The sequence below is a fragment of the Anoplopoma fimbria genome, chromosome 23 (assembly GCF_027596085.1).
Source record: "Anoplopoma fimbria isolate UVic2021 breed Golden Eagle Sablefish chromosome 23, Afim_UVic_2022, whole genome shotgun sequence".
Classification (NCBI taxonomy): Eukaryota; Metazoa; Chordata; class Actinopteri; order Perciformes; family Anoplopomatidae; genus Anoplopoma; species Anoplopoma fimbria.
In genome coordinates, this window is record NC_072471.1 from 1603268 (window position 1) to 1615767 (window position 12500).

The following is a 12500-nucleotide window of genomic DNA, read 5'->3' on the forward strand; positions in this document are numbered from 1 at the left end:
CTTTTCTGCTTTTTCCTAAGAAAGAAATTGTAATATGCAAAGTAATCAAAGCTTTCAGATACATTTAGTGAAGTAAAAAGTACAATATTCCACTGTGAATGTAGTGAAGTAACCTTGGAAATACTGAAGTGAGTACAAGTACCTCACTTAGTTACTTTCCAGTACTGCTGAGGTGAAGGATTCCTGCTATGAAAACGTGAAAATGAATCTTTACAAACATCAGATATTAGGAAGAAAAAGAGACATAAACTCTGTGATTCAAGTCTGTATTTGTTCAATTCTTCCACTGAAGACGTTCCGATGCAGATTCATAATGTTTGTGAACTATTCTTTCTTAATTTGGCTCAGAAATGTATTTATCTTCATCCCTTCTGTTGAAATGTGGACGAACAGATTTCCGTCCATATGCTGTCGGATAAAAAAAGGCTCATGAACTGAATCCTCTTTCTGCATTAGTGTTCATTTTGTCAGCTTCTTTTAGGGCTCGGTGTGAGTTTATACTGTTAGGTGGTGCGTTCAGTGCCAGTCGCACCCTACATATGTGTGTTTAAACCCTGCTGTGGTGCATTCAGGGGCGGTTTGGCCTGGTGTGTATGTGCTTATACCGTGCTGTGGTGCGTTCAGGGCCGGTCGGGCCTGGTGTTGAGGCAGGATCTCCATGCGGACGGTCTGACAGGAGGCAGAGAGCAGCTGAGTGGCTTCAGCCAGAGAACAGAACTCCATGGACTTCCCGTCAACAGACAGGATGTGATCTCCTGCATGAAGAGCGCCACACCTACACACGAAGAAGGAGTTTGTTTTAGGTATCAACATCTGGGGATAAACATTGGTTAAGGGTCAGGGGTCAGAGGTCAGAGGTCGTGTTACCTGTCTGCTATGCTGGCCGGTTTGACCTTGTCAATGACGATGACCTGCTTGCTGCAGAACATGGAGGTGGACAGAGCCACGCCCAGACTGGAGCCCGTCGCCTTGGCAACCTCCACCAGCAGCGGCCCCGACGCCGTGGCAACCGAGTCTGACGGAGGAGCAACGCAAAGAAAAGTTTCATTATGTGTCTTTATAACATGCTGTGGTGCGTTCAGGGCCAGTCGAGCCTGATGGTTGTGTCTTTATAACATGCTGTGGTGCGTTCAGGGCCAGTCGAGCCTGATGTTTGTGTCTTTATAACATGCTGTGGTGCGTTCAGGGCCAGTCGAGCCTGATGGTTGTGTCTTTATAACGTGTTGAGGTGCGTTTAAGGCTGGTAAAGCCTGTTCTTTGTGTTTATACTGTGCTGTGGTGCGTTCAGGGCCAGTCAGAGCTCACACTGACCCATCACTGAGACGTCGTACTCCAGCAGCAGCGTGGCTTCCTGTCCGCACTGCTTCAGGATGCTCATGGCCTCCGTCAGCGTGCTGCCGTGGAGACGGATCCCATCGATGCTTAGCAACCGGTCGCCAGGCTTCACGGTCCCTTCCCTAGAGAGAGAGAGAGAGAGAGAGAGAGAGAGAGAGAGAGAGAGAGAGAGAGAGCGAGAGAGAGAGAGAGAGAGACAGAGAGAGAGAGACAGAGAGAGAGAGCGAGAGAGAGCGAAAGGGAGAGAGAGACAGAGAGAGAGAGAGGAGAGAGAGAGAAAGAGAGAGAGACAGAGAGAGAGACAGAAAGAGAGAGAGAGAGAGAGAGACAGAGAGAGAGACAGAGAGAGAGAGGGAGAGAGAGAGACACAGATAGAAAGAGAGACAGAGAGAGAGAGCGAAAGAGAGAGAGAGAAAGAGAGAGAGAGAGAGACAGAGAGAGAGACAGAGAGAGAGAGAGGGAGAGAGAGAGAGAGACAGAAGAGAGAGAGAGAGACAGAGAGAGAGAGAGAGAGAGAGAGAGAGAGAGAGACAGAGAGATAAGAGAGAGAGAGAGAGAGAGAGAGAGAGAGAGAGAGACAGAGAGAGAGAGCGAAAGGAGAGAGAGACAGACAGGTTTTAGTTTCTACAGAGGCTCCTGAGGGACAAAAACACCCTCCAGGTGAGACAGAGGTCAGAGGTGACTCACCTGTCAGCCGGACCACCGGGCCTGATGGTTGTTATGACGATTGGGCGTGACTTGTTCCTGTCTTCATGGGCCCCACCTGCAAGAACACACAGCCATGTATTTACCATAACACACACACACACACACACACACACACACACACACACACACACACACACACACACACACACACACACACACACACACACACACACACACACACACACACACACACACACACACACACACACACACACTCTCTGAGCTCTCCTCACCTCTGATGACGAAGCCGAAGCTGTTTCCTTCTTTGTGAAGCGTGACTTCTACGTTCTTGAACATGACCCCTGACCCCTGCACCGCTGCAACACAACAACACATCAACGTGACCTTTGACCTCCAGCTCAACGAACAACACTCTAAATACGCCGCTCTCCTGCTTATAGTACGACTACTCAGTGGTGGAAGAAGTATTCACATCATCTACTGCAGTAAAAGTACTATTACCACACTGTGAATACTTGTGACGATACAACATGTACCTCTGAGATGAAGTACAGTAAAAGTACAACATTTACCTCTGAGTAAAGTAAAGGAGAAATTGAAAATATCAGAACTTGTAAATACTCTAAAATACCTCAAATCTCTCACAGAGTAAATGTACTTATTGTCCTTCCACCACAGGTACTACTACCTCTCGTAGTACTACCTGTCAGTACTTACAGACGGGCGGTAGTTCGTACTCGACCTCCAGAACGACTCTCTCCCCGACGTTCTTCAGCAGACTGATGATCTCGTCGTGTCTGAACTTCGACAGGTTGATGCCGTTAACGGCTCGGATGTAGTCGCCCACGTTCAGCTGGTCGCTCCTACGAGCAGACAAAACATACAGACAGAACGTCACTACTTATATATATATATATATATAATTATATTATGTATGTACTTTTAAAATATTTGAGGCAGTAGCGACATTGATGCGTTTCCTTGCACAGCATCTGGACAGCAAACTGTAGTTCCTTTTGATAAAACTACAAAGAATTTTGTTCAGCTTCTGAAATAAAGCTTTTCTTTTTTTTTAGTTTAACTGCATAATATCTTAATCCTCTAAAATAAAAGATGACCTAAAAATGGAAACCATATTCTTTTGTTTCGGCAACCAGAAGATGACGCCCGGTTGCATGGCAACTCATTTTAAGTACCATCAGCTCCTCTTTCTGTTTTTGAGGCTCTAACAATAAATCAAACTAGTTCTAAACCTTTAGCGGTTCTTCAAACTGTTTTATTTTGAAGCCCTACCAGTTCCTGTAACTGGTTCCAGTTTCTTTGGTTGGCTTCAAGGCTCCATCAACTGGACTTTTAAGCTCCTCCAGATTCACATACTGGTTTTAAAGCTCTGCTGCTTTTGTGTTATTGGAAATTTCCGAAATCCAGTTTGAATTATTCTACAATAATCTTATTAAAAACTTCTTTAAGAAGCAGATATGTGGGATTTTAAATGGAGATGAACAGGAAATAAAAGGATAAGATACAGACAGCTGAAGAATGTTCTGTTGTTACCTGGCAGCGATGCCTCCCTGTCGCAGGTTTGAAACCCGAGGCTTCCCGTCCTTGTCGATGCCCCCTGAGACCGTCAGACCGAGCGTCGTGCCCTCCTTCTTCATCAGCTCCACCACCGAGCAGCCCCGAAACTCGTACACACACACACACACACACACACACACACACACACACACACACACACACACACACACACACACACACACACACACACACACACACACACACACACACACACACACACACACACACACACACACACACACACAGGTGGACTTTAACTCCTGAAATAAATTCCACTTTCACGTCTTCCAGTTTTTCTATCTCGGCACTCTGACTTCATAGTTTTGTTCCCTCAGAGAGCTCAAATAATAATCTGTGAGGAGGCGAGCAGTGAAGTCATCCTCTATTCTGTCCTCCATCCATATTTCATCAGACGCCTGAAATATTGAACAGCGGGAGAGACGGAAGCAGGAACGGGAGATATTTCACAGCAGAGCTGTACGGTGTGATGTGAGCGTCCGTCAGGTGATAAAACACAGATGTTGTATTTCAATATTAATCATCTGGAGCTTCGCCTTCTTTCACCCAGACAGGATTAAAACCATCATCGTCTTCTTCATGTTATTCTCCCTCCAAAGAGGATTCACAAAGAGCGGCGGCGTCCTCTTGAACTCACTGGGAAAAAAAAACTCTAAACCTTCTGTTCTGATCACATGATGGATGAACCAGATTTCATTCAGCGGAGAGGGGGAGAAACTTTTGAAAGTGAAACTTCACAAACTGATGTTTAGCTGAACTACAACAGAAGGTTCTCTCAGAGAAAAGAGAAGATCTAAGTCAGTGAGGAAGAGATTCATATCGACAGGAATAAGAACCGGGTCTGATGGCATTAAACTCTACTACGAGGAACGTCAGGGCGGGCTTTACTTTTGTTGACGCGGTTCTGAAACACCAATAACACCGATGGTCATCCATCAACTGGTTCCACAGCTCAACTAGTTCGTCCATCAACTGATTCTGAAGCTCTACCGGTTTGTCCATCTATGGTTCAAAAGTTCTACTGGTTTCATCCACCTACTGGTTCAAAGTTCTACCGGTTCGTCCATCTATTGGGTTCAAAGCTCTACCAGTTTGTCAATCAACGGCTTCAAAAGTTCTACTGGTTTCATCCACCTACTGGTTCCGAAGTTCTACTGGTTTGTGCATCAACGGCTTCGAAAGTTCTACCAGTTTGTCCATCTATTGGGTTCAAAGCTCTACCAGTTCGTCAATCAACGGCTTCAAAAGTTGTACTGGTTTTGTCCAGCGACTGATTCTGAAGCTCTTCCGGTTCTTTGATAAACAGGTTTTATAGCTCTACTGGTTCATCCATCAACTAGTTCCAAAGTTCCATCGGTTCGTCCATCTATTGGGTCCAAAGCTCTCCAAGTTCATCCATTGACTGGTTCTGAAGCTCTACCAGTTCATCCATTGACTGGTTCCAAAGCTCTACCAGTTCACCCTTCAACTGGTTCTGAAAGCTCTTCAACTGGTTCCAAATCCTTTTAATAGTTCTCTCTACTACGTTCTATATCTGGGTCTGAAGCTCTACTTGATCCACTAACTGGTCTTAAAGCTCTACCAGTCCATCTAAATGGTTCTGAAGCTGTGTTTGGATATTTGGTTCAAAATCTCACCCTGTCCTTTAAAGCCTAACACTTCTTTCCAGCTGCCGTTGTTTTGACAGCTGTTTACGTTGTCGTCATAGCAACACAGTATCATTCATTTAACATTTAGTATTCAGATTGCAGCAGTGTGATAGTTGTAAGTAGGCCACCAGCTCCAGCTGGGAGGAGGTAAGCCACCACCGCAAGCATCTTCCTGCAGGTCACACGGATGGAGAACACCATCGTTTCTATTTATAGAGTTATCTTCACCGGTGGAACCACACGGAGCAGAACCAACAGAGAACAACCTGGACTATAAAAAGTATAATGAATGTTTTGTTTGTGTTACCTGGTATGCTCTGCCTCCTGATGGCCAGCGCTCCATCTGGAGGTCTCGACCCGGCGGAGTGTTTGGTGTACGGCCCCTCATCTGAAACACAAAGAAACACATATCATTCTGACTTCCCAGTTCCTTTTACTGGTTCTGAGGCTCTTCAGTTTCTCGAAAAAGGTTCTGAAGCCCAAAAGCTCATCCAAGAGGTTCTGCAGCTTCTGCACAGAGCGGTACTGAGCCTTGACCAGTTCTTTAAACTAGTTCTGAAGCTCTACCAGTCCCTCGAACTGGTTCGGAAGGTCTAACAATTTCTGTAACTGGATTTGAAGCTTAACCAGTTGCTTCAACTTTTTCTGAAGCTACACTAATTACTATAACTGGTTTCAGACCTTTACCAGTTCCTTCAACTGGTTTCAAACCTCAACCAGCTCCTTTAATTGGTTCGAGAGTTCCACCCTTTTTTTCGTTCAACTGGTTACAAACGTGTCCGTCACCCTGAACTCCTTCCAAAGCTTGACCAGTTTCTCTAACTGGTTATGAAGCTCTACCAGTTCCTCTGAATGGTTCTGAAGCTCTACCAGTTTGTTTGACTGGTTATAGAGTTCTACCAGTTCCTCTGAATGGTTCTGAGGTTATACCAGTTTGTTTGACTGGTTATAGAGCTCTAGCAGTGGCTCTTACTGGCTCCAGACCAGTCCTTTTGACCAGTTCTGAAGCCCCAACCATTCTTGGCACTGGTTTTAAAGCTCTACCAGTTCCCCTAACTGGTCCTGAAGCTTTAATGGTTACCTTGAATGGTTGTAAAACATCAAACAGCTCATCTAACTGGTTTTGGACCAGTTCTTTCAACTGGTTTAAGGTTTCTATCAGTACCTCTCAATCACTCAAAACCTCAACCAGTTACTTATACTGGTTCTGAAGCTTCAATTAAACCACCACAGAGTTTTAAGTTAACGTCAGAAACAATCGTGACCTCTGAATCCAGACAAACCACCACAGACAGAGACGTCACAGCTTACATCATCTACTCTTCTGATTGGTTCATACATTAAAGCTCCCATAATGCATCTGTACTCACCATCATCATCATCAGACATCGCAGAGCTTCCACCACAAAAATACATCTCAAAGCGAAGATGAAATCTTATTTAAACAAAATACTGATAAGCTAACGTGCTAGAAAACTAGCACGTTAGCATCTTCTGCTTCAGATGATGCTACTCGTTAGCATCTCACAGAGCTCTGAAAACTGACTGGACGTCTTTTACTGACCAGTTAACTGACTGTTTTCAGTCTGAATCTGCTGATGAGGTCTGTGAAGTCGGCCTGCTCTCATGAATAAAGAAAACTACTGACACAGACGGATGACATCATCGGCACAGCGACCAATCCCTGTGGAGAAACACAGTGGTCTATCTGAGTCTGGACCAATCACAGCAGTCCACTGGTGATGTCATCACACAGATGAGAGAGTAGACCAGGAGGACAGATCAATTCAAAAGCAGAGAATTGATTGGATATGAGTTAATGATCGACGTTATTGGATGTAAAAATAGAGGCAGGAAATGTGTGGTGATAAAAAAAACTCACAATATCCTCAGATTACAGATGATCCTTTATAAGTAAACATAAACGAATATTCTGTATTTTAGTAAAAACCTTTAGAGGAAACAATAAAGATACTCTGTGACAGTTAAAGTACTAATACCAAAATGTAAAAATACTGTGACATTGAAGGTACTATACCTGTGAAAATACTCAATGCACAATGTGAAAGTACTGTTACTTCAATGTAAAAAGATCCAGTTGCAGGAAAAGTACTAATACCCAACTGTGTAAGGGTTTAACACAAACACATTAGTAAAGGAATATTCTGTATTTTAGTGTTTTAGTGAAAACCTTTAGAGGAAACTTTTCTTGTTTTGTCTTTTCACAGTTCAGTGAGGACTCGTTCTATTCTTGGTCTTCTGTTGGTTCTATTTCATGTCGTTCTGGTTTATTCTAATCTGCTCTACATCTATTCTGTTCTGTTTGGTTCCGGCAGCTGAGCTCACACACACACAATGAAACACACACACACAATGAAACACACGCACACAGACAATGAAACACACACACACAATGAAACACACACACACACACACACACACACACACAGACAATGAAACACACACCATAGCTAACTGAAGATGAAAGCTGAGCCTCCTCCACATGTAGGACAGCAGCATTTCTCTCTTTCATTCTCCAGCTACAGTACACACTGTGAGTACACATAGCACATATAGATACTACTATATACTACACAATGTGCTTTGTTATTTAGTATATAAATAATCTAAACCTGTATTGATCAGCGACAACTGTTCAAACAAGATCACACACAAGAATTCACATCCTTTACTGCAGTCAAAGTACGACTACCACAGTGTGAAAATACTACGTTGCAGCTAAAGTACTAATACCACACTGTTAAAACATCCTGTTACAGTAAAAGTACCACACAGTGAAAATGTTCTTTTACAAGTAAATGAGTAATACCGCACAGTAAAAATACTCTGTTACAGCTAAATGTTCCTTCAGTAAAAGTACGACAGTATAATCAGTAAAACGTAGTTAAAGTCTTCAAACTGTGACTGTTCTACTATTATATATTCTATCAGTAGATTATGTGTTTATATATATATTCAGTGTGTCTGTATTGTACATAAATTATCTTTTATAATTGTATATTTTTATGTACAAACAAATCTTGAACAGATTAATCAATAAAGGAACTTGTTGCATTAGCTTTATATCTACAGATAATTAACATTTAGATTTATAAGTCTGATGGTCAGAAAAACTTCTATAAACACGTTTCATCTTCACAGTCACAAACTGAAATGTGTTTATTTGTATATTTAATATCCACTGAGGCCGAGTGTGACACAGAAGATCTATTTTTAATCATCATACTTTAATTAACGAGTGTAAAAACCTCCAACACACACAAATAAAACAGCAGAAGAAAAAGAAAACAGATTATTTTGTTGCTTCGGGGCTTTCATTAAGAATAAAGAAAGAAGGTTTGAACATGAAGTGATTTGTTTTAATGAATTTGAAATGAAAACAAAAAGACTCGAAATGTGTTCTTTTGGAAAATCAGCCAACGGAGTTCTCTTCACACAGTAAAGTACTTCACTTGAGTACAATTTTAAGGTACTTTTCTTTGCTTTAGTATTTCCATTTTCTCCTACTTTCTACTCCACTACATCTCAGAGGTAAATAACGTACTTTTACTCCACTACCTGTTTGACAGCTTTAGTTATTTTGCAGATTCAGATTATTAAAACAAATATATAAAATGTATAAATGATGTAGTATTATAAATTAAACTACCAGCAGTATATAAAGTAAATTACATTTCTTTTGAAAGCAGGTTTTTCACTTGTTACGCAGTATTGTTACGCTTAGTTTTGATGTATCTCAAATATGTTTCTAATCAAAGCCCACGGGTCAAACAAACACAGACTTTCACTCAGGAGGCCGCTGTTCGTGTCCTGTGTAAAACCAAAAGTCAAAGTTATTACCAACATATTGTAACTAAGTTTCGATGTATGTGATGACATTTTGTAGGAGACAGAGTTTTATCTGCTAGTTAAAGATTGTAGCTGAGTAACGATGAAATGAAAATCTGTTATAAAAGATATCTGGGCTGGAACTTTCAATATTCACCAATCTGAGAAAGTGTTGGTTCTATAAAAGATCAAACAATAGCAAATAAAAAACAACCTGATTCATCAGAGTTCAAGGTCAAGTGCAAGTTACTTTTTATGTCTGACCCAAAGTCTAAAACTCAAAGATATTAAATCAAATATAATGTCAGAGCAGAGGTCACCTGACCCAAAACACACAGTGCTGCTATACACGAGTACTGATAAACAATCACTAGAAGAGGATCACAGTACATCTGACAGAAAGCACGACTTACTTTACACATAAAAATAAAAACAGAAAACATAATTTATTATCATAGATTTCAGCACATAAAGTTTTAAAAGCTCAATCTTGAAATAAACATTTAGATATTTATATTTCTTTAGTTACAGAAGTATTTCTACTTTAACTTGAGTAAAGAATACTTCTTTTAGGATCAAAGCTCAGCGTGATTTTGAGGTACTTTCCTTGAGTACTTTCTACTTCATCATAATATATAAAGGTACATATTGTACTTTTTTACTCCAACATGATACTTCAATAAGTATAATACATTAATATAATATTCTCCCTTTTACTTTTTGTACTTCAAGTACATTTTCATGCTGATACTTTTGTACTTCAGGTGGATTTTAAACGCAGGTATTTTCCTTGTACCCGCTGTGGTATTACTACTTTTACTTTAGCATAAAAATCTACTTCTTCCCTCACTGGTAAAGCAGTATTTTCGACATCGTTGTACTTTCACTTCAATAATCAGAATACTTCATGCAGCGAGCAGTATTCTAAAGAAACAAACACCTGAAGCTTCTCCAGACTTTTCTCTCCCTCCCTCTGTCCTCCTTTCTCCTCCCTTCTCTCCCTCGTTAATACACACCATGAATATTACATTCAAGAAAATAAGATGCAACGCCTCTCTCTCTCTCTCTCTGCTGCTCACACTCACTCTCAATGTCTCTCGTCCAAATCAACCTGCAGCGATCGACTGACTGAATCCATCAGGACATCATTTTCCACTCCACACACACTTCAACACACTTCAACATAAACACACACACATGCTCACACACACACACACACACACACACAACACACACACACACACACACACACACACACACACACAGCTGCCTTGCTCATAAACAACCAGCTCTCTCTCTTTTCAATGTCAGCAGTTTAAACCAAATGTCACTCGACCATCACACACACACACACACACACACACACACACACACACACACACACACACACACACACACACACACACACACACACACACACACACACACACACACACACACACACACACACACTCTCTCTCTCTCTCTCTCTCTCCCCCAGTGTCTCCCTATGTCTCTCTACCTTTGTTCACCCTGCGCAGGATCTGGCAGCGACATTTAAACGACACGGCGATCATGGTGAAGCCGAGCCGAGCGTCGCCTCCCCCCCCAGCGCCATGCAGCTGTGCAGCCGCCTCAAACTACACCTCCTCCCCCTCCTCCTCTTCCTCCTCTTCCTCTGCGAGAGACCGAGTGACGGACGGACGACCTCCTCAAACGGAAACCATCATGGAGACGCTTCACTGAGGCTCGGTGGGAGAGAGAGAGAGAGAGAGAGAGAGTGCTGCAGATGTGAATATCCTCCATGAAATGAGGCAGTGGAGGGAGGAGGGGGAGGCAGAGTCTGCGCAGATGGTATAGGATGAAGAGGATGAGGAGGAGGAGGAGGGGGGATGATGGAGAGGCAGAGGGAGGAGGAGGGAGGAGGGAGGATTCTGTATCTCTCTCCTGGGTTGAGATGTGTTTCTGTGCAGCTGGACGGATGAAGGAAGGAAGGAAAGGAGGTGAAGATAAAAGGATGAACGTAAGAATACAAGGTGGTAAAAAAGGGGAGAGGAATAATTCAGAGAGGAAGGAAAGGAGGAGAGGATAAGAAAGGAATCTGAAAGGAAGAAAGAATAGAGGTAAAGGTATTATAAAAGAATAAAGAGAGGAGAAATATTAGGAAATAAAATGAAAGAGAAGGAATTAAGGATGGAGGTCATGAAAGAAAGGAAGGAGTAACAGTTAAAGAAAAGGAAGGAAGGACAGAAGAAAGGAAGGGGGGTGAAAGGATGGAGGGAAGGAAAGAAGATAAGAAAGCAATAAGGTCTAAATTAAGGAAAGAAGAAAGAAGAAAGAAAAGAAGAAAGGAAAGAAGAAAGGAAAGGGGGAAAGACTAAAGAATCGAGGGAAGGAATAAATAAAGGAAGGAAGCAAAGTGGGGAAAGAAGTAAAGAAGGAAGGAAAGAAATCCAACAACAAAAAGGAAAAGGAAAGGATGGAGGTATGAAGGAGAGAAGAGTGAGAAGGAAGGAAGTGGAGATTTCAGAGAGGAAGGAAAATAATTCTGTCAGGAAGAAATAATGGATGTAAAGGAATAATAAAAGAATAATAAATAAAATGAGAGAAGGAAATAAGGATGGAGGTCATGAAAGAAAGGAAGGAGTAACAGTAACAAAGGAAGGAAGGAATAAAAAGAAGGAAAGAAGATAGGAAGGTAATAAAGTCGGGATGAAGGAAAGAAGGAGGGAAAGAATAAAGAAAGGATGGAGGGAAGGAGTTCATGAAGGAAGGAAGGATGATGTGAAGGTAGAAAGAAAGGAAACTGCATCCCATAATACGTTTACATGGAAACCAGACCAATACACAAGTACTACAGCCCTTCAACCAGAGTACACAGTGTGTGTACTTCTACTAGTACTGACACACATTCAGAAGTAGAAGTATGTTACAGATGTTTGTAGTGCGTCAAACTCAAAAACACTGAATCCTACATTTCCCATAATGCAACTCGATAGGTAACCTGCTAAGGAAACCCTGATGACTACTTTTGTAGTAAACTTCACTGAGTAATACTGCGTTCTAGTATGTTCTAACAGCCAGAGTAGTATTAAATACATAAAGTACTCTGATGTTGTTGTAACAAGTACTGGAGCTGATATATTGTTAATAGTTTTAACAGCCTGAATATATTATGAACGATCCAGTAGAAGTTTTCTGAAAGAAGTACTCACATATTTAATGAGTGCTTTGATGGTTTAATGAACTAAATACTTAAAAGTACTTTGGTCTTCCATGTACTCAGAGGTACTTTAATGTGTATGACACAGAATAAAAATGTGTTTTTATAGTGGTAGTACTACATTTTAATGGTAGTACAAGTATATGTAATATCTTTGAGGGTGTTTTTATCTGGCAGTGGATGAACCAATAGGAAAACAG

At 41.6% G+C, this 12500-nt stretch overlaps 1 protein-coding gene across 1 annotated transcript in view; it reads right to left on the reverse strand.

The window, feature by feature from the left end:
• The window catches only part of grip1 (glutamate receptor interacting protein 1), a 51495-nt gene that overhangs the window by 13546 nt on the left and 25449 nt on the right, over window positions 1-12500 (reverse strand). Inside the window, exons 2-9 of the mRNA XM_054624380.1 lie at window positions 5557-5637; window positions 3559-3694; window positions 2722-2867; window positions 2277-2360; window positions 2023-2098; window positions 1312-1457; window positions 868-1015; window positions 606-775 (exon numbers count right to left, since the gene is read on the reverse strand). Coding sequence (XP_054480355.1) covers window positions 606-775; window positions 868-1015; window positions 1312-1457; window positions 2023-2098; window positions 2277-2360; window positions 2722-2867; window positions 3559-3694; window positions 5557-5637 — 987 coding nt within the window. The remainder of the gene's footprint in view (window positions 1-605; window positions 776-867; window positions 1016-1311; window positions 1458-2022; window positions 2099-2276; window positions 2361-2721; window positions 2868-3558; window positions 3695-5556; window positions 5638-12500) is intronic.